The sequence below is a fragment of the Trachinotus anak genome, unplaced genomic scaffold (assembly GCF_046630095.1).
Source record: "Trachinotus anak isolate AG129_WGS33_773 ecotype Australia unplaced genomic scaffold, CSIRO_AGI_Tana_v1 ptg000025l, whole genome shotgun sequence".
Classification (NCBI taxonomy): Eukaryota; Metazoa; Chordata; class Actinopteri; order Carangiformes; family Carangidae; genus Trachinotus; species Trachinotus anak.
The window spans coordinates 15,714,056-15,735,380 of record NW_027273876.1 but is presented as its reverse complement, the minus strand read 5'-3'; the positions used below and the strand labels follow the sequence as shown (position 1 = coordinate 15,735,380).

The following is a 21,325-nucleotide window of genomic DNA, read 5'->3' as shown; positions in this document are numbered from 1 at the left end:
GGCCAAGCTTACTCTTTTTGGCCAGACTCAAGGAAGACTCCTGGTTCCACACTTTTCCATTTCAAAATTATTAAGGTCAATGTGCTCCTGGGAACTGGGAGCTTTAGAAATGGTTTTATAACCTTGCCATGCTCTATACTTCACCATGATTTCATCACAGAGGTCTATTGGTAATTCCTTGGATTTCATGGCTTAGTCCTTGTCCTGACATGCAGTATAAATAGTGGGAACTTCTATACACAGATGTGTGTCTTTTTAAACTAGATCCAGTAAATTCAATTTGCCTATAAGGAGCTCCTAGGAGGACTTCATTCAAGTTTGACCACTGTAAGTGGCAAAACAGACACTTAAACTTCAAAATATATTCAAAATGACCCTCTCTTGGTTTTAGGGTATGGCTCCAAGAGACTTTTTTCATAACTATTGGGATGTTACATGTGCCTACAAATTTTGATGCATTTAGGTGAAATATATCATGAAGGCAACTTAGTTGAAACTTTATAGGGTGTGCTATTGAGCCATTTAACCACACCCAATCGCAAGATCCATATCAGATATCAAGTTACACCACTTCTGATGCATGTGCCAGGTTTTGTGAGTTTTTGAGCATCTGTAGCATCTCAACAAGAACTTCCTGTTTCATGACAAATGTTAAGGATTTTATGACCTTGTTTGAGGTGGAGGAGTAAATCATGTAAAATTTGTCCTGATGAAGGCCTGAGGCAAAGTCTTGGGTTCATCTTCTGGTAAGCACAAATATGTTCAGAAAATCTGATGCCAGCTTCTATCCATCAGCTATACTGCTTATACTTCATCGCAGCTGATCCCAGCTAACACTGGGCCATTCTTGCTTTGAGGAGACACTGCTTACCACTATACCCAGACTTACCCAGACTTTCAGTACGCACGAGATAATGGACCCAAATCCTTAATGAACATGTGAATATCCTCAGTTCCTGTTGAGCTCACACTATTTTTCAGACTTTCCTCTTTTTTTTCTTTTTTCCTTTTCATGTCCATGGTCAGCTGACCTTTTCTTGAAGTTACACTGGAATAGATTACTTTATGTCTCACGATACTTGTGGGATTATCATCAATCGAACAATCTGTTGTCTTACTAGTAAAGATTTTTCTCAACATTTCTGACCTTACTATCTTGGGAGCAGCCAGGATAATAATCAAATGATACAGAAAACAGAATTCCAAAAAGTGGTACATTACAACTTATGCATTTGTTGCATGTTTTCGCTAATTGTATAAGCACACAAGTCAATTAAAACATTGAAAGAGACAAAAACAAAAAACAAAAAAACAAAACAAAAAAACCCGACCACAAATACTGAAGATGTAAACAGAAAAATGGGCATGCATAATATAATATGCTGTTATTATGATAATGTGGCTCAATATTAGAAATATACGCCATATTGCAGATGCAAAGCCTCAGAGAGGTGTAGGTTTCAAAAGGCTAATGTTTCCTAATTGAACAGGCAAGACAACCACTTAAACGTATTCTGTTGCAACTACTACCAGTACTACTATTACCAACTTCTACTGTCATTATTGGTAAATTACCTTAACATTTATAGGCCTGTTTATTTATTTTTTTGTGGCTGGTGTTGCCCTGCAACCCAGATGTGCTAAAACATCATCTCCCAGATTTCTTTGGCCAACTACAATGACGTCAAATGTGGGCGACCCCAGTTCAGTACAGTACAGTGCCGGGGAGCAACGAAGATTTAGCTCCACAACTTATGTATTGGTTGCTATACGAAACACTTAAATTAGTGTCTAGATATTAGTAACTTCTGCAAGTAGCCATTTAAAGTGATAACAAGTAAATTGCTGCTTCATAACTGGAAAAACGAGGGGTTAGCAGTGTTAGCTATTAGCTTGCGTGTACAGTAGCATGTGAGTTCTACACACTTTTGTTTATGTTTTGACTCGCTTGTTGTTAACCAACAGTTTGTTTCTAACAGTGAGTTTAACAGCAAGACTCAATTAAATTGCTCGGTATTGTGCATGTTAGGCCTGGTTACTTTGTCTTGTCTTTACCAAATATACTGTATCAGTTCTCGTTTGTAGACGTTTCTCAGAAATGAAGAAACGTTTCATTGTTCGTCGTACATGTTTGTTAGAGTCTGTGTTTAGGGTCTGATATTATTGATAAAACAAATATAAAGATTTTTAACTAATCATTTCAGTATAAATGATCAAACAATAGTTTCATGGAGGTTATTTATAGAGCAACCATCTTTTTTTATGTGAATACAGTGGTCAGACAGCTAGAGGCTATATTCACTGTGTGTTTACATGGACCAAGAGTTAGCATAGGTATTAAATGACCTATCATTCAGCTCTGCCTGTCCTGGTTGACCAGCTATTTAGTCTTACCTAAAAATGAATGTTACAGTGCATTGTCTGTAGTAGCAACTAAAAAACTCTGCAAGTTGTAACACAAAGTTATTATTTTCTCTGCAGAGCTTATAGAACATTGTCCTACACTCAGGAGACGAAAGGATGCATCAGCTGTATGTCCTTCTTTGGACTCTGTTTCATTGACAGTCCCTCTGTTGACCACAAGACAGGATGCCCTACCACTGTGTGGCCTATGGATGTGGCAAAACCTCAGAAGATGGTGTTACATTGTTTAAATTCCCTAAGGATCCTGAGGAGTTTCGCAAATGGGAGAAGCAGGTCCAGCGCACCCGCACTCAGTGGGTTGCCACACCCAACTCCCACCTCTGCAGTGAGCATTTTGGCAAAGAGTACTTTGAACCCAGACCACCAGCAGGGTCTCTGAAGCTTAGGCCAGGAGCTGCTCCTACAGTGTTTGTCCGTCCGCTCTGTTCCTCCTGCAGTGGAGTTGGCTGTAGTAACTGCCTACCTGCTATCCAACGCCGGGGCATTACAGCTGAGCCAAGGGAGCATAACATTAGCGTGAGTAATTATTATCATGGACCAGTAAAGGTCACTGCAGAGAAACGGAGAGTTCCTGCCGCTGTGAAAGTTTTAAACAAGTCTCTTGGTTGTTTACATGTGTGTTGCTTTTTTTTTTTTTTCTCTTCACAGGATGAACACAATGAATTGGCACCCATTCAGTTTGATGATAGTGATGGAGGAGGTGACAAAGAACACCTGACAGGAAGAGTAGTGAAGCCAGGAGAAAAAAAACAAGATGAACGACCAGGTGAGGTGCAAAAAAGAGGAGGAAGAGCAATGTGTCAAATGAAATTTTGTTTTTCTGTTCATTTAAATGTCTTTTCATACTGTCATGTGAATCAGAAGGGGTGATGCCATCTCAATACAAAACACCTGAACTAACAAAAATCACATCAGTATACACTCTTAAGACTTGTTAATTAAGTTGGATAATGTTTTATACAATATTTATTTACTTTTACAGTTATGTGTGAGATGTGTGGCACCACTGGCAACATTAGCACCTTCTTTTCGAAGACCAAGCGGTTCTGCAGTATATCCTGCTCACGCTCCTATTCATCAAACTCCAAGAAGACCTCCATACTGGCGCGTCTGCAGGTGAGGAAAAGATGTGATGTTGCTGACCACAGACTTTACCCTCTGATTCATTCGTTTGCTACCATGTTATGTATGTGGCATTTTGGGAAAATCTGCTGAGAATGTCTGCTGTTTTTTTTTTTTTTTTAGCCGTTTTGGAGGACCTTTGCTCTTGAAAGTAGCCAAAAAAAATCTTTTCCATATTGATGATTTTAACAGTGCACAATGTCATCATTACGTTTTTAAGCATTTCTTGCTTGATAAGTGAGAGATGAAACAAGAAAATGAAGTGCTAAAGAAAAGCAAAACAGTATGACAGAAATATTGTTAAGACTTAAGGGGAACATGGGATGTAACTAATTGTTTTAGTACTGAAAAGTAACAGGGAAGCAAGCAAAGGGAAAATCCATTGAGATTGTGTGATCAAAGTGGTGTAACTTGTTGAGATTTGAAAATTTTAGGTGGACCTCACCAAATTACAAGTTTGTGTGTGGTGAACCAAAAATCTGTCTTAAAATTCTCAGCCTCTAAAAATCCTGTTTGTTTGCCCCCTTTGTTTTCCTTTACGTAGCTTTATTGTTGGAAAAATGTCATTTTCTTAATTAATCAATTGGTCTAAAATGTCAGAAGAATGTTGAAGATATTCATTACAGTTTCTAAAGCAAAATATGATGTCTTCAATTTGCTTGTCTTGTCTGACCAACGATTCAAAGTGCAAACATGTCCTGTTGATTATCACACAAGACAAAAAACACAGCAAATATTGATCGGAGAAGCTGGAACTACAGAGTGCTTGGCATTTAAAAATAACCCCCATCTATTAATTGACGAACAAAATGTCATTTTCTTTTATATTTACGTTTCCACGAGTAGTAATTGCGAACATGCGGTGGCAGTGTTTAGCAAAAAGCTGTTAGCAGGTCACCTCTGCTCAGCGAGTGGGTGGAGAAGAAGAAGCGGACCGCGCTGGACTTGAAATCCCAGAACCAACCTGCGGGACTGTTTGGGTCGTTTCAGTCTGTCATTTATCGGAGAGACCCCCCCCCCGCCTACTCAAAACCACCGCGATGGTAAATTCGTGTTGCGTTGATACCTGCTGGAACATAAAACGACCCGACCTCGTCTTTCATCGGTTTCCCCTCGGACACTCAGGCAGACTGAGGCGATGGCTGTCCGCTCTCAACATGGATGTAAACACTCCTCTCTCCGTCCTCAACAAGCTGCATGTCTGCCAGAGGCACTTTAAGTCCGACGACTATTACAGTACCCTGGATCTGAAGTCCCGCCGGGCCCGGCTCCTCAGGGCCTCCGCCGTCCCCACTCAGTCCATACACACACACACAGAGACAGGTGGCCCCGCTCCCAGTGTTATTTACCTGGATGAGCTGGTAAGTTAGTGTGCTACAGCCAGTCTGATGAGTGGGTCAAAACCACTATTTGATCCCAGTCACTTTATCAATTGAGTAAAAAAAACAAACAAGCGAAAAAACCAAAACAGAATTTATGATTTGTTATAAACCAGTTGGAGCTGAATATGAGATCAGAGGAACAATATGGTTCTTAGAGTTTCCATTTGTTGTTAGTTTTATTGAACTGTATTAACTGTAAAAAAAATGGATCTAGAAAATTAGATTTCATTTTTGTCAATATGGATTATTTTGTCGTAAATTGTGTAAAAAATTAAGTGTTCAAACTTGGGCTGAAAAAATGTATCAATTAGTAAGTGATTGAAAATAAACTGGCAACTATTTTTTATAATCTACCAAGCATTTAAGTCTTTTTTGCAAAAGTGACAACATGCTGGTTAATAATGGTGAATATGTGTGAAATCTGAACCAAATAAGTCAAAGAATTTGCATTCACAGGTAAATGTCCATGCCTTTCTTCGTTTTGCAAATCAGGAAATATAATGAAAATTCATCAGACTTGCAGAGAAAATTTCACCTTGGACGGCTCTTATTGTATCATGACTTATTTACACACAGTTCACACAGTATATAGGCAGTTTGAAAAAGAATAGTCCGATGGATGTTTGTGCCTCAGATGTTAAATGGACACAACAGTGAGACAGGTGTGACACTTTAGCTCAGTCTTTCTTTGTGCTCCTCTCTGCAGGGAAAGCCCCCCACAAAAAAAGCTACAGTGCTGAACAAGGTGAACAAATCCCTTCCAAACTCAACAGGACTGGATGGTAAGGGCACCGATCTCAGACAAACACAAGCATGCATAACAAGAACTGAAATACATTAATGGGCAGTAGAATAGACAGTAAATGCCCCTGTGACAAAAGAGCATGACTTGATGTTTACACATGTGCACTTTTTACTTTTCCTGTTAAATAGCAGTTACTGTTTCTCATGCATGAAAATCAAATGTAGAGAGAAGCCAATGCCACAGGCCACAGGTGTTAGGTGTGAACCATAATTTGACCCAACAAGATATACCTAAACAGGGCCTTGACGTTTGCAGCCTGTATGAGTACTTGACATTTATCCAGCAAAGACGAGCTTTAGTGGTATTTTGGTGCTTGTTTAGGAATATTAGAGTCTATATACTGTATGCAAACATTGAACAACATCTTACTTCAACTGTATGATTCCTCTTCTCTCTTCTGGAGGATCAGGTTTTGAGTGGGGCGCTTACTTGGAGAAGGAGACATCCCTGGCTGCGTCTGTCTCCTGCTTCAGACATGTGAGTCCTGTGGAATTAGAAACAATTTTCTTCACTCACAGATAGTGAAACCTCAGGTCAAAGTTCATTACGAGTTGCATGTAATGACATTAAATACAGCACTTGTCTATTCATATTGTTTTATGTTGGATTAGAGCAACACAATTCGTGATAATATTCAGTATCTTAAACCTGAACTAGCAGGATGAAAGAAAAGGTGAAAGAAACAAATATTTCAGGAGTTACATGCTGTTTTATGCAGTTGTGGTGAGGAAGAGAACGTCCATTATATTGGAGGCAACACCCGATATATAATTATAGCATCATATTTCTAAAAGGGTCAGTTAAACACAAGAAATAAGCTGGTAATTCTTGAAATTCCTGGAAGATATTGGGCGTGGAGAACACACGTGACACTGATTATCTGTAGAAGAAGAAATATCTGACTCTCCATTCTGCAGGCTCCTCTCTGTGCCCAGTGGGACGACATCACTGTGGGGATGAAGGTGGAAGTCCTGAACACTAACGCTGTCCTGCCCAGTAAAGTCTACTGGATCGCTACTGCTATCCAGATTGCAGGTGTGCACATCTGTCTGTCGGTGTTCATTTTTACAGGTCACGACACCATTAAACAATTTTTTTGGGATTATGAATTTGACTGTTTACTTTCTTATTCTCTGTAACAGCAACAGTAACTTTACTCCTCCTCTTCCTCCTCTCCATTGTCTCCAGGATACAAAGCTCTGTTGAGATATGAAGGCTTTGAGCACGACAGCAGCCATGATTTCTGGTGCAGCCTCGTGTCAGGGGAGCTGAAGCCGATTGGATGGTGTGCCATGACGAGCAAGCTGCTGGTGCCACCACAAGGTGAGGAGTCGCACTCGAGTCTGACCTGCAGACACAGAACTTCCTGTGCTGGTTGTTAAAAAACAACAGATATATTAACAATAGGATATGTTCTCATTCAACAAATTGTGCGTCCTTAGATGTGAAGCAGAACATACCAGATTGGAAAGAGTATCTGATGAAAAAGCTGGTGGGCGCCAGTACTCTACCTGTTGATTTCTACCTGAAGGTAAAACTTGATGCAGAAGTGTGATGAATGACTTAAATTTTAATGGCTTAATTAAACACATAGTCAGCATCTCTGTCCCTCCTAATGTCCTTTCCCCAGCTGGCAGAGAACATGAAGACCTCTTTCAGAATAGGCATGCGTGTGGAGGTGGTGGACCCCAAGCATGTGAGCCGGACCCGTGTGGCCATGATAGACACAATTATCGGTGGGCGTCTGCGGCTGGTGTACGCAGACCAAAGCGACGCCCCTGAGAACGCCGTCTCTGATTTCTGGTGCCACATGTGGAGTCCCCTCCTGCACCCGTTAGGCTGGTCCAGCAAAGTGGGCCATGCCATTAAGGCACCTGGTAAGTAAGATTTAGTTTATCAATACGTCTGACTGACAGTGTGCGATATAGACAGAAAAATACATGGAAGCCGACATGGGTAATAGAAGAAAAACAGCGACATGCTTGAATAACATACAAGAGACATAAAATAAAGGGAACTAAGCTTGATGTAGGGAAAGAGAGGTACAAACCAGCCGAGTGGTCGGCAGTGGAAACACTGGGGATGCAAGAAGACTGCATCTCTAGTGGTTACACTTCAAGGCCCAAAAGTTCTCCCAGTCCTGGAAGAAAGCTTGATGCTGATCAGATTGGCAGCTTTGATTTGAGGTTTTGTGTTTGCAAAGGCTGCCAATTGCACTGGTTTATTTACAGGAGGCCATTTGTGATAAGACTGTCCTCACTGCCATACATCCTGACAGAAATCATGGTGCTTATAGTGTTCTGAAAATCAAAAGCAGTGATCAAACTTGATGGAAATAGACCTGTGCTATTAGTTCCTTCCCCCAGGCAGAGGAAGGAATATTTTGTTACGCTCAAATTAAAAAATGTTATCCTTTAGATTTTCTTATGTTACAAAGGATTTCCTTCTTTTTTTTCTAGCAAACTCTGTGGAAGGTACTGGCTTGAGGGGTAACTCTGACAGCACATTTCTTCTCTTTAAAAAGGTAAGAAACATTTTACTGCTTGAGTTCAAGCACACATCAACCCAACAACAGTTTTTCTTTGAAACTTTTTTCATTACTAAGGTGTCAGCGCTCAGGAACCTCAGCAGTAAATCCAAACTGGGTGGCAGTGCAGTTCTTTTAATAGCCCTGTTTGGAGATTTGTTAGATGTGCTGATGATGTTTTCTAGATTCATGTCTCAACCAGTTTCTACAGTGTCGCTTAAGTCTTTACAGTTTGTACTTTATTGCTTTAAACTGATAGAACAAGTGGTGTCATAAGTTTAAACACATGATGATGGTATAGTTAAAGGAGTGATAATAATGTGTCTCAAAGAATATGTTGAAAGTAATAGAAACACAAATCTGAACTCTGTATTTTGGTCTCAGATCATAATCACAGCTCAGTATTTGATGGCAGTATAAAGGAGTGACTGTGAATTTTGAGGCCATTGCTGATGTGACAGTAATTTTTACCACACAAGTCTCTTGTCAACCACTGTGTGATCTGCAGCCCAGGGTGGTTTACATGGAGGGATGTTTCTTTGAAGAGGGAATGAAGCTGGAGGCCATTGACCCTCTCAACCTGGGAAGTATCTGTGTGGCCACTGTACACAAGGTAAGATGGGAGTTTTTTGAATTGGTTGTTTTTGGTCTGATCTGCTTGAACAGTTGAGTGGTTATGGATTAAATTACATTGCCAGCAGTCACTGAAAAAATCATCTAGTTGGACACCAACTCCTCCCACTTTTCTCTGTTTCCACTGTGTCTCTGACGCTGCCCCCCTTCCCCTCCCCAGGTGCTGTTAGATGGCTACCTGATGGTCGGAATTGATGGCGTCGAATCTAACAATGGCTCTGACTGGTTTTGTTACCACGCTGCCTCCCATGCCATCCTTCCTGTAGACTTCTGTAAAAAGAACAACATCCCCCTCACTGTGCCTCAAGGTAAATATTAACACACTTATGTGTTGCGTTTCTACACACTCATCTTCATTCTGCCAGTGATGGAGCTCACACTTTGTCGGCACCACTTATATGCTGTGTTTGACTTTACCATCCTGTTGATGGAGGATGTCTCTGCTCCCTGACAGGTTATGACTCTCAGACCTTCACCTGGGAGAAATACCTGGGGGAGACCAAAGCTAAAGCTGCACCGGCACGACTGTTCAACACTGTAAGACAGGAAGTCCAAACCTAGTGTAGCCTTTCAAGTTTGTAATCGCACCATTAATTGTAAATGCACCCACAGTTTGTTTGCCTTAGTCACAACTTGAGCATATTGGCAGAACAAGACACTCCCTTTCTGAACCCATCTATAAAACTACACACTAGAGGTGCAATCTTCAGTTCAAAACTGATCAAACAGTATATCAACCTGCAACGTGTCTTTCCTCAGGACTATCAGGGTCACGGCTTCTCTGTAAACATGAAGCTGGAGGCAGTGGACCTGATGGAACCACGCCTGGTTTGTGTGGCCACCGTGAAGCGTTGTGTGGGCCGCCTGCTGCTTATCCACTTCGACGGCTGGGAGGATGAGTTCGACCAGTGGGTCGACCACCAGTCCCCAGACATCTACCCTGTGGGCTGGTGTGAGCTCATGGGCTACCAGCTCCAACCGCCTCCGGGACTCGGTAATCATCCTATGTTACTAGAAGAACTCATGGTGCTACAAGATGTAGAGTGTCAGAGCAGAGGGCTGGGTTAATCCACCTAAGCCAGTCTATTCTGATTGAGGTGTTTAGTTTTGTTTGAATTCTAAATCAGCTCAGACTCCATGTAAACACAGAAAATACATACAAACAAGGTAGAAAACTTGCTAACATCTAGTCTGTATCACGACGTTATTTAAAAGTGACAGATGTTTTATTCTGTTTTCCAGTAGATTTAATCACAAACCAGGTGACACGGAACAAGAAATGCAAGCCCTTTGTATACGGGAAAAAGAGTACGTTTTGTCTCAGAAATGTACATCAGCTCTCGTGTTTTCCCTCATATGAGGTTTATTAAACATGATTCATTCAGCTCCTTGTTTTGCTTTTCTGTAGGAAAGAAGAGTGCAAAGAAGAGGCTCTCTGATGAGCAAGCTAAAGATGATGTGGGTCAGCAGCCTGAGGTCATTGGCACTGAGAGTCCTCCTGGGCTGTTAGACCTCAGTCTTCCCCCAAAAGTGCCTCTCATCCAGCCCAAGACTGAGCCAGAGGAGCAGGAGAGTAAGTGGACAAACTCATACAACATGCTCTTCACTTCCTTCTAATTTTCGTGAAACAATTTAGGGTAAATGTCTGACTTAATTATGTCTTTGTAGTCTTTTCAGTGCAGGTGAAAGTGGAGGAGATGGAAATGGAGACTCCCATTAATCCTCCAGACAACCCTCAACAAGCCGGTGTAGGTATTATCAAACAGGAGGAGGGAGGAGAACAGAGTAAGTCAGGACAACATGAGGTGCCACAGAAGACCAGCCTGGAAAATGTAACGCATGAAAAGACAGAAAAAAATAAAGCCGCAAAAGACAGACTTGAAGAGCGGGGATCATTGGAAGAGAGCCTTACCGGTGAAAGCAACATGGAAGAGAGTGGAAATGAAAGGCAAATACTGGACCAAGAGGAGGGGAGCCGAGAAACTGACTCTGCCAATACTGAGCAGGAGAGGCTGGAGGAATGAGAGATGAGATGAGTATAGAGAACCATGGAAAAGGCGGAGACACAAAGAGACTGAGATGACTATATGATGGAGTCAAATAAGGCCAATGTGGCAGTATAAGAACAGACAGGAGACTGACAGAAACAGGCTGGGATGTGTTTAGAGAAAATAATAAAGGAACATTAGTAACGAGAGCTAGTGCATCTTTGAAACCATAAGATTTTAGTTAATTTGGTGTCACTTGTGGTTGCTGCTGGTAGCAAGTTTGGTTTCATACAACAGGTCACAGAATTGTGTGAAGGCATTTGAATCCAGTGTGGGAATGGCAGACTGCACTTCTTACAATGAAAGATACTGTTTAAAGGGGTAAATTCAGCATTTACATGCTAAAAAAGTAAAGACTTTAAATGGTATAAAAAAGAGGTCTGGTTTCATAAAATTATTAGGGACCATAACGTAATAACTTGATGCTGATATACATATGCTATATACAAATACAAATGCTTGATATACGTTGAACTCATGACTGCACATAGTTCATAAGGAGCAGCTTAGCCAGTTCTAAAAGTACCTCACTACCTCCATGATGGTTCCACTGCACACTAATGCCATTTGTGCTGAAGTGATTACTTTTGTCTTTTGTTTCCGTTGAGCTTAACTTTTCTCATCATGCTGGGACTTGAAATCTGACTCTGAAGGTCTTGGTGTTTCATCATTTTGGGTTGTAATGACACAGCAAACAAATATTACTTTATAATGTTTTATTTTTTCCTGTTTTATATCCAAATGTTTTCTTTTTTGTAAATATGCAATCACTGATAAAAAACAGTTTCCTCCATTTACTGAAAAGACGTTTTCTTAAAATATCTTTACAACTGGGATTTGAGGTTATAATGTAGTGGTTAAGAAAAACTAGCAAGAAGCCAAAGTGTGTATCATTTCTAATCAAGTAACAGCAGAGTTGCATTTATGCTAATGACATTCACTTTGTTTATGTCCTTCAAGATGCTAAAACTTTCAACAGAGCTGCTGAGGAGCTAAAAGCCTTAGGTCTAACCAGCATGAGCTTAACTGGGAATGTGAATCTTATGTTTGAAGCAAGGCAGTGCTGACACAGAGCATGTGTGCTCGGTGTAGGTTCCCTGAATAAAAATTTAAAAAACTCTTTTTGACCTTTTACAACGCTGTATAGATAAGACAACGAAAAGGGAATACTGCAAAAAAATTACAGTGCTATGTTTTGTATGAAAACACAAATACAGCACAGCCTCAGCAGTTTTCTGATTTGATAGCTGGTAAAGATTACAGCTTTTTAGTCAGTTCAATTCAATGTTAAACCTCAAAATCTAACCGACTATGGTCAGTTATTGTTAACTGTGGCCTAAAACAATCAGTACAGAAGCCAGACGACACTCCAAAGGCATCAGGTTCAAGCCATGATGCGTCTCTTGGTTTTCTTGGCTGCTGCCTGTTTGGTGTTTGGACTCTTGCGAAGTTTGGATTTGGCTTGGAGCATTTTGACATGCCTAAGGCCATTGAGGTGCATTGGTTTGGGTTTGGTTGCCTTGGGTGCCTTAGCAGACTTCGGGGTGACCGTAGGGGGGGAGGGGAGGCTCTCTCCTCCAGGGCAGGCTTTGAAGACGTGGACATCCTTGACCCTGCGACCCCTCAGCTCAGGGGGATTGGCACAGGTGGCTCGTACCTTCAGGTTGATTTTCTCAATCCACCTAGATGAAGAGAAAAGAAAAATAGAGATGGGCAGCCCAGTAGCCTAATGGTTAAGGTGCAGGTCACATGGCTGCAAAGCTTATGGTTTGACTCCTGGCAGGGGGATCTTTGTTGTACGTCGTACCCCTCTATGCTCTCTCCGCACTGATTTTTCAATCGAGACTAAAAGAAATCTCAAAAGGCCAGGGGCCAGTTGCACAAAATGCCTTAAGTTTTCTACATATGACACTTAAGATTAAATTTCTCCTTAGCTGAGGGAGTTGCCTAAGGGTGTTGCACAGAATGTCCTCAAAAGTTTCCTTCGTTAAGGAAAAGTGAAGCAGTAATAGAGATTTTACAGTGGTAAAGTTCCGCTGTTTCCATGGAGACTCTTTGCTGGCATTATCTTGTGATACCTGTTATCACTTTCAGGAAACCAGTAACATTAAAGGAGTGCACTGCTATCTCATCCAAATGTTGGTGTTGTTGGAACATTGTTCAGCAGATGGTAAGTGTTTAAACTCAGTGAAATGACCCGGCATACCACTGATCTGTGGACATGAAATACCTCAATTGTAACTGATCGGAAAGATCCATAGCATGAAACTGTAGAGCAACCATTAAAAAGGAAGGAGCTGGAAGAGCACAGCTGTGGGAAAATAGGGTGATCCAACTCTAGACAGTTGGACAAATCATAAACTGACTGCTGGTCAAATATAGAATCAATTCCTCATTGTTAGGGTGTCCATTGGGTTCTCCCACTCTTCTTGGGATGTGTTCTTTGTCTTAATTTATCACCATAAACTTGGTCATGTTGAGCTTAACGTAGATTTAGAGGTACCTTTAGTGTCTTAGTTTGGTCACTTAGGTCTTTTGTGAAATGGTTGCAAACTTTAAGTGATTCCTTAAGGGTAGGACCAAGATAAGGAGAAAACCTTAAACACTCTAGCCAACATTTTAAGGAAACCTCAAGGAGAAGACTTAAAGGTGTTTGTGCAACCATTTTTATTTTAAGAAAACCTTAACTCAGACTTTAAGTAAAATCTTAACTTAAGGTGTTCTGTGCAACTGACTCCTGATACTAAGTCAGATTAGTAACAAGTGTTGCTAGTTGCTAAAACAAGGCCATAGTTACAACTGAGTGAAGTGTAATCACATTTTCATGTCATTAGGTTATTAGGTGGAATATATGATGGGTCATAAAATTTGTCAAATATTGGTAAAGAACCATGTCAGATAAAAATTCATTGTTTTAGGTGTAAAACATAGTTTGTCCTTAAGGGGTTGCGTACGCACCTAATGAAAATGTTCAGGCCTTAGACGCTCATGTTGGTCAAACCCTGATCATTTCCACCTACAGTCTGTGTGCTACAATTGTCTTACAAGCGTAGTGGCAGCAGAGGGCAGTCACACATCAGAGGATTGTCGGCCAGGTTGATGACCTCCAAAGAAGTGAGAGGGTGGAGGTCAGGCACCTCCTCCAGCTGGTTACCCTCCAGGAAGAGACTTCTTAGACCTGGACCCAGGCCCGCCAGGGAGTTCTGCGACATCTGGAGTGTGAGTGATATTGTCAGAAATTTGCTGAAATAAAGGGAAGGGTTTGAAGAGAAAGATCTAGACTGCTGATTTAAAAAAAACAAAGTGATTAGAGTTAACAGACAAGTACCTCACAACTACAGGCCACTCACCTTCTCCAGTCCCATGTTATCCAGATAGAGCTCCTTCAGTGACCTCTCCAGTGGTCGAAAAGCATTTGGCCCCACCCAGCGAATTGAATTCCCAGACAGCCTCAGGTCTCTGAGGTTCCCCACCTTACTCAGTGCTTCGGTGGGCACCTCCTTCAGCTTGTTTCCTCCCAGGTGGAGTGTATCAAGGTCACTGGCATGGTCCAGAGCCCTGGGCGACACATGATCAATGGCGTTCCCAGTGAGGTAGAGTGCTCTGAGACCCTCAGCCCCGGTCAAGATGCCCGGCTCCAGCCTGGTAATAGCGTTGTTCTCCAAGTGAAGCGCTAGCAGGCTGGGCACCAGTTTGAAGGCTCCTTTGGGGAAGCCGGTGAAGCGGTTTTTCTCCAGGTGAAGGTAAGTCAGCTGAGGGAGACCTGTGGATTTAGACTACAGGAAGTCAATGTGGATATTAAGACACATAACCAAGTCAGGAAAATGCAACAAAGAGCCGTTAAACGGAGACCTTTAAAGGCATCAGGACTGAGGGACGTGAGATCATTCTCTGACAGGTACAGGTAGATCAGTCCCTTCATCCCACTGAAAGCACCACCTTCCACTTCCACAATTTTGCAGCGCTGCAAGTGCAAGGACACAACCTGAGCGACACCTGGGAAGCTGTTGCTGGGGATGTAGTGGAAGTGGTTGCCACGCAGGTCGAGGAGGCGGGTGTTGGGAGCGAAACCCCGGGGAACTTTGGTGTGACCGCGGTTTTCACATGAAGAATGGTGCGTCTCAGCCTGGAAACAGGGAGGTAATGTGGGTGTAATGGACAGAGGGGACAAAGAGACACACACTGCCAGCACAAATCATAGTCTTTTACACACTCCTGTTTTTTTAATAAACATACAGGTGCCTGTATACACACTCAGCTCTCCTGTCGCTACCAAATTGTAATTTGGTTTCTATGCCAAATTTTTTTTTTTTCTTTTTCAGTGACATTTCACACACCTGGTAGTAATGTCTGCTCACACAGTTTGCTTAAGTTTATGGGTTGCAAGCAGTTCAACCAAAGGTTATGTTCCCTTTTCAGACTGTTGTAAAACTGTCAAGTATTTCACAATAAAAAGTTTTGTAAAAAGCACAGAATTTGGATTTTACAAACCCCTTAGATATATTGTGTGACCTCTTGGAGAGTTGCAACCCCCAAAACTGGAACAACTGTCATGAACATCAATTTCAATTTCAATTTTCAATTTCAATTTTTATTTATTTATAAAAAACAAATATACAGAAACCCAACAATTCCCACAAAGAGCAAGCACTTGGTGACAGTGGCAAGGAAAACTTCTTTTAAGAGTCAGAAACCTCAGGTTTATTATTTTTATCTTAGGTGCAAATAAAATAAACCTGAAGCTAAACTACAAAACAGCATTTAGCAAAGAAAGTACTGAGGGAAATATAAACAACAAAGGGGTGTTAGCAGGAAACTGACTTAGTCATGTCAATATCGATCTAAAACTAGCAACCATAAACTACTGGCTATGCCAGACCTTGTAAGGTTGTAGCAATAAACCCCTGTGTATATAATGGTGCATTTTATGTCTTATGAATTCATCTTTTCATTGCAAAGAGGAAGACCAAGTTATGATGACATAACATGATGACATCATCAGCCACAGTGGAGTTTAGTAGTAGAAAATGTTTCAGTGATTTGAAGGTAAAGGAATTTATGAGCTACACTTGTTAGTTTTAATGCTAGAGGCAGATGAGGAGATTGATGCCACTCTGCTGTCTGTATGTACGAAGCTATCAGAAGCCAGCAGAAGGGTTCCTCAAAGTGAGTGAGACCATGGTTAATATGCAGCTATAAAAATATATATATACATATATATAAATAATCATGTCTGCACTTAATGTATTTTACTCACCTCACAGACACAGTTGGCAGGACACTTGACTTTGTTCTGCGGCTCTTCAGTGGGTGGTGGTGCGATCCTGGTTGCCTCCTCGAACTCAGCCTTCAGCATGGCCTCCTGGCTCTGGCAGCGCAGCTCTGGAGGGTGAACGGCCTCCAGGTTTTCTCCAGAGAGATGAGCTGGTCCTCCACATGTCCCCAACAGCTTCACCTTGCTACGGATAGCCCACTCCCTGCAGTGTCATAAAAAAGGTCAGTGGGGGTGGGGATCAGTCCCCTGTGGCAGATGGAACGCCATCAGTTCATAATCTACAAAGGTCTGATGTACCTGAGTGGACGCAGGTAGCAGTTACAGTAGATGGGGTTTCCAGCCAGGTTGATGCGCGCCACCTTGGGTGAACCTTCAGAGAGGGGCTGAATGACACGCAGCTGATTGTAGCTGATGTCCAGGTGGGTGAGGCTGGGGGACTTTAAAACAGCTGTGTTGGCCATGTCCTGCAGGGACATGTGGTCCAGGAAGAGGTGGGTGAGCTTGGCCATGGACACCGCCTCTTCCCCAAGGTAAGTCATGGGGTTATAGCTCAGATCCAGTCGAGTTACCTCTGGCAGCCTGAATAGCAGGAGGGAGAAGTGTGGGAAATAATTTCAATGTTATTACTCAAATCTTACTATATCAGAAAGGTTGGGTTTTCCCACCCAAACAGCAGGAAACTGTGAGATCAACCAGCCATGCCAGCTGCATGGTTCTAGGGTTGGCAATTAATGTTGGTCAGTTTGTCAGTCCACCACTTTGGTCCAGACTGAGATATCTCAACAACTATTGGATGGATTGCCATGGTTTGAGCAGTCTTGGCTCCAGAGGATTCGGCCTACTGACTTTTCCTTTAGCGCCACCAGGAAGTTCTTATTTGTGGTTGTGAGAGACATGACTTGAAAACCATTGGATTGATTGGCATTAACTTTGGTACAGACATTGATGTTTCCCTCAAGATGTATTGTAACACCTGATCCTATAACCTTTCATCTAACGCCATCATCAGGTCAAAATTTTAATTTGCCCAATACTTTGCTTTTTCACCATATACCTGCAAAACTAATTATACCCCACCTCCCCAGGTGTACTTTGTTTTTATTGCTAATTAGATAATTTTGGCAGGGTAACACAACACTAGGACAGCGACCGCGGTAAATATTATACCTGCTAAACATGTATTTCAGGCATGTTACTGTGAGCTGACATTAGCATTTAGCTCAACACAGCTGTGCTGAAGCAGCCTCACTGAGCTGCTAGCATGGGTAGACTTTTAGTCTTGTCTACAATGTGACAGTTTGCTAGTAATTTCCCACATAAGATCAATTTCTTTTCATTAACTATTTCTGATCAGATTTAGTTTCCCGATGATCGATTGTAATCTCACAGTCAGTGTGAGGGTTCTGTGGAGCTCTGTGGCTGAGAATGCCACTGAAGCCCAGGCAGTGGCATACTCTATACAGATGTTAACTGCTTACCAAGTAGCCTACCTAGTCATGGTCTCAGTGGGAAAGAACTGCAGCTCATTGTGGTCCAGACTGAGACGTGTGAGTGTGAACAGACCAGCAAAGGCCTCAGTGTCCAGGTAGTTCAGAGAGTTGTGACTGAGACGAAGCCATTTGATATTCTGCAAGCCCTGGAAGGAGAAGAGACCGGCCGTTTAGTTAACGTTCCAATAACAGGAGACATTCAAACTCTGCAGGTCTCCTGTGAATTGTTGTCTTTCTACCTGGAAGGCCAAGTTGGGGATGTAGACCAGCTGATTGTGTGAGATGGAGAGCAGGTTGAGGAAGCCCAGCTGAGAGAAAGCTCCGGGCTGGATCTCCTCCACGCGGTTACGGTCGATCATAAGCTGCTTCAGTGAGGACAGACCATCGAAGGACTCCTGCACTCGCAAAAGACAAAGAAGGAGAAATGTCTTCTTTCTGCTACAGTCAACGTGGTGAGAAAAGAATGCAGAAAATAAAGACCTGAAGTGGTGATGGACTGAGGGATGGTTGGGAGAACAGCAGCTGGTGAGATGCTGACATTAACTTTTTTTTGGGATATATAATTTGTTACTTGTGACCACCTGGTAGAGGATCTCGATGTTGTTGTTGGCCAGGTTGAGGAAGACCAAGCGACCAAGGCCACGGAAAGCCCCCTCCTTCACCCTGCGGATGTTACAGCGCTGCAGTGACAGGTGAGTCAGGTAGGGAGTGTGTTTGAAAGCCCCAGTGGGAAGTTCCTGGATGTCGTTACCCCGAAGATCCAATTTCACTGTGATCTACCATGGAAGGAGATTACATATTAGATGGAACAACATGTGGAATTAAATATACTGTAAAAACTGCTCGGGTGTGTGTGTGTGTGTGTGTGTGTTTATTAAAAAAACCTCATCAACAGTAGGAGGAACTTGGGTCAGGTTCTTGTTGACGCAGGTCACAGAGAGCTGGATCTGGTCACACACACACTGCTGTGGACATTTAGCTGTGTGTGCTGCAGGGATGCAGAGGAGCAGCAGGCTGAGCAGTGGGACCCAGAGGGCGTCAGGACAGAGGTGGAAGTACATCTGAGAGGGAAAATAACAGCGGTGACTTCATTCAGACGAATGCATGAGCTGGTAATTTACGGTTAACAGGATTTACAGAGGTGCCATTTGGCAAGTGACAGAGTAAATAATTTTTTTTTTTCCATTAGCTGAGCTCCTAACACGTGGCAGATGTTTTGATTTGCCCTAATAGATCAACTGCTTTTGCATTAATGAATTATTTCACTTATGCACAGTTTACCCATGTCTTTGGAGAAGGCGCTGAATCAAGATCACTCCTCTGCTGAACTTCACATCTATGACAGTCTGTTTGTTAGAATTGAACTGTCTCAGTTAAGTTTCCATTCATAACTTCCCTAGTAGTTAGTTGTTTTCTATAAACCTGTTGTCCTGTCTAACCCGAATGGACCCCATTTCATATAACTTAGTGTAATACTCTAGATCAGGTAGGCCATATGTTTACGACCCAAAACTGTCTGGCTCAAAGCTGTTTGGTATGATTTCCCTCTACTTTGCAGATTTCTGTTACTTCATACTTCAACTCACTACATTTAACAATGAAATAGTGTACCTTTTACTCCACAAAATATTATAAAATACAGTGCTTGGTTAAAGGTTACAATCTTTTTGGCTTGTGACCTCTTACAAAACGCAGTCACACCCCTTCAGGTGTCTATAACCCAGACCTGTCTTGTCACCTTTTGGTTGGGAATCACTGGACCTAACTTCAAACTGAATTAAGAATTATATTAAGAATTTAAAACTAGCTCCATCTTGAGCAGCTACAATAAAATGATGCATCATTCCTAATAATCTAAGTAGGATCTTAAATGTTGGACATTGTAATTGAGTATTTTTACAGTTTGGTGTTGATAATTTTACTTAAGTAAATGACACTAAGTACGTCCCCCACCTCTGTATACATTATTATTCATTTTAAGAGGCGTGATGCTGACACAGGTAAAATAAAAATTTAAAAATTATCCCATGTTTAGAACCAATCAAGAGCCTTTACTTTGAGAAACACAAAGATTATTGTGCTGTGAAGCTGAATGACGTACAGGATATTACAGGATTTAATCAATAACAATACATTTACCACAACTTCTGAGAGAGAGAGGTGTGTATAACATTGTTTTGCATTTCCTTACTGAAGTTCTGTTTGATGAAAAATGTCTCCATCCTTCTGTACTTTGGGGGATTAGTGTCATTTTGGTCAGACTGGGCTGCCCAAGTCTCCACTGGAATGCCTTAAAACCACATTCCCATCCGGGATCAACAGTCTTGATCCACAGGAATGGACACAAAAAGCTTCACAGCTCCACACTCTGAAATTTCTCAAAATGTTGACAAAACGGTACCGAGCCTGCACCTGACTGTCTGTCAAAACTGCTGCACCAAATCCTGTCAGAGATGGACCTGACAGAAACCATGAGCCGATTCATTTACGTTCGTTTGAGATCAGGTGTAAAGCAGCATGGAAACCAAGCCGACTGTACAGTAGCTATATGAAAACCCGTGATGTTTTACCAGCACACACTTTTATTTGTTCCTACGACCCCCTGTGCAGAAAGGGGCCAAGAAACTAGAGACGGAGGAATTTCCTCTGGCCGGACTATTTGTCCGCGTCCCCCCGGGGATCAACAGTCGAGACCGCAGAGGAGCTGCCGCGCCGCCCGGCACAAAGACGCGCAGTGTCTCTCCGATGTTGCACCAATCTGCGTTTCCTCTGAAAAAATGTTGTCCTCTGGCCAGGGCCGGTGAGAGGACTGTTCTCCATCGGCGCTTTACGAGAAATTACTGCAACATTTTTCATATATATATATATATATATATATATATATATATATATATATATATATATATATATATATATATATATATATATATATATATATATATAATATATCTCTTTATATCTTTTTAGCATTTTGTTAATGTTCTGTGCGTAAACACAGATGTTGATATAAAGAAATTTTGGAAATGACAAAAACGAATTTATCTAATTTGGACAAATTTCAGCCTTTGTGCACATAATAAGAAAAAGTTTTCAATGTGATAAAACTTTAATATTTTTCTGTTTGGAGACTTAAATTCGGGTCTATACGACTGGATAATCGAACAAGTTATCATTCAATGCGTTCGAGGTATGTGTTCCCATCATAACCACTCGACTGAAGTTTATGTGATTGGAATCATATCTTCGGAGCGGTGACAGTGAACACACCGCGGCCCACTCCCCGCACAGACTCACCATGGTTTGGTCGTGGTTCCGTCCAGCTGCAGGTCGGTTACTGGCCGCTGACTCTCTCACGGTCTCGGCTCCGTCTGCGGCTCTTCCCCCGGCTGTCCCCCCCATCCAAAACAAACTCCGTTTATCCCTTCATTCACCGACACTCCCCCCACACATACACCTCCAGCTCCCGCCTCTGGAGTCTGCACACTGCTTCTCTGAGCCCGTTAAAGGAATAGTTCCATCTAAATTGAGAGTTATTTAGCTCTTTCACCTCAGCATCATGCCTGTTCAAGCTCCACTGGATTCAGTAGATCCATGTAAGCTTTCTTATTCTATATTTACA

The 21,325-nt window shown here is 42.0% G+C and overlaps 2 protein-coding genes across 8 annotated transcripts; one reads left to right on the top strand and one right to left on the bottom strand.

Moving 5' to 3' along the window:
* Positions 1 to 1,681: 1,681 nt before the first annotated feature.
* Positions 1,682 to 11,734, top strand: l3mbtl2 (L3MBTL histone methyl-lysine binding protein 2). Of its 7 annotated transcripts, none has more exons than XM_071462465.1 (18): positions 1,682 to 1,911; positions 2,482 to 2,940; positions 3,073 to 3,190; positions 3,407 to 3,540; positions 5,635 to 5,710; positions 6,143 to 6,210; positions 6,651 to 6,768; positions 6,922 to 7,056; positions 7,176 to 7,264; positions 7,364 to 7,610; positions 8,193 to 8,257; positions 8,769 to 8,873; positions 9,054 to 9,201; positions 9,348 to 9,430; positions 9,653 to 9,887; positions 10,136 to 10,201; positions 10,302 to 10,466; positions 10,562 to 11,090. In XM_071462465.1, exons 2-18 carry the CDS (start codon positions 2,590 to 2,592, stop codon positions 10,915 to 10,917), a joined length of 2,559 nt encoding a protein of 852 aa, XP_071318566.1. In that variant the 5' UTR covers positions 1,682 to 1,911; positions 2,482 to 2,589; the 3' UTR covers positions 10,918 to 11,090. The 7 variants fall into 7 exon arrangements, with proteins under 7 accessions (XP_071318566.1, XP_071318564.1, XP_071318565.1 ...); XM_071462463.1 differs by having other exon boundaries at positions 1,703 to 1,911; positions 6,137 to 6,210; positions 10,562 to 11,734; XM_071462464.1 differs by having other exon boundaries at positions 1,771 to 1,911; positions 6,137 to 6,210; positions 10,139 to 10,201.
* chadlb (chondroadherin-like b) lies at positions 11,647 to 21,124 on the bottom strand. Its single transcript, XM_071462470.1, has 11 exons — positions 21,001 to 21,124; positions 18,591 to 18,767; positions 18,288 to 18,482; positions 17,946 to 18,101; positions 17,707 to 17,852; positions 16,514 to 16,795; positions 16,199 to 16,418; positions 14,794 to 15,067; positions 14,292 to 14,704; positions 13,987 to 14,153; positions 11,647 to 12,623 (listed from the first exon to the last, which is right to left on the bottom strand). Exons 1-11 carry the CDS (start codon positions 21,103 to 21,105, stop codon positions 12,326 to 12,328), a joined length of 2,433 nt encoding a protein of 810 aa, XP_071318571.1. The 5' UTR covers positions 21,106 to 21,124; the 3' UTR covers positions 11,647 to 12,325.
* Positions 21,125 to 21,325: the final 201 nt, after the last annotated feature.

Bases quoted from the DNA above. Each gene is read 5' to 3' on its own strand.
- l3mbtl2 (XM_071462463.1), top strand. From the start codon at position 2,590: ATGCCCTACCACTGTGTGGCCTATGGATGTGGCAAAACCTCAGAAGAT. The intron at 7,611-8,192 runs GTAAGTAAGATT...TTTTTTTTCTAG, and splicing joins CCATGCCATTAAGGCACCTG to CAAACTCTGTGGAAGGTACT. The intron at 10,467-10,561 runs GTAAGTGGACAA...ATGTCTTTGTAG, and splicing joins TGAGCCAGAGGAGCAGGAGA to TCTTTTCAGTGCAGGTGAAA.
- chadlb (XM_071462470.1), bottom strand. From the start codon at position 21,105: ATGGGGGGGACAGCCGGGGGAAGAGCCGCAGACGGAGCCGAGACCGTG. The intron at 14,705-14,793 runs GTCTCCGTTTAA...CTAAATCCACAG, and splicing joins CAGTCCTGATGCCTTTAAAG to GTCTCCCTCAGCTGACTTAC. The intron at 14,154-14,291 runs GTGAGTGGCCTG...CTCACACTCCAG, and splicing joins ATAACATGGGACTGGAGAAG to ATGTCGCAGAACTCCCTGGC.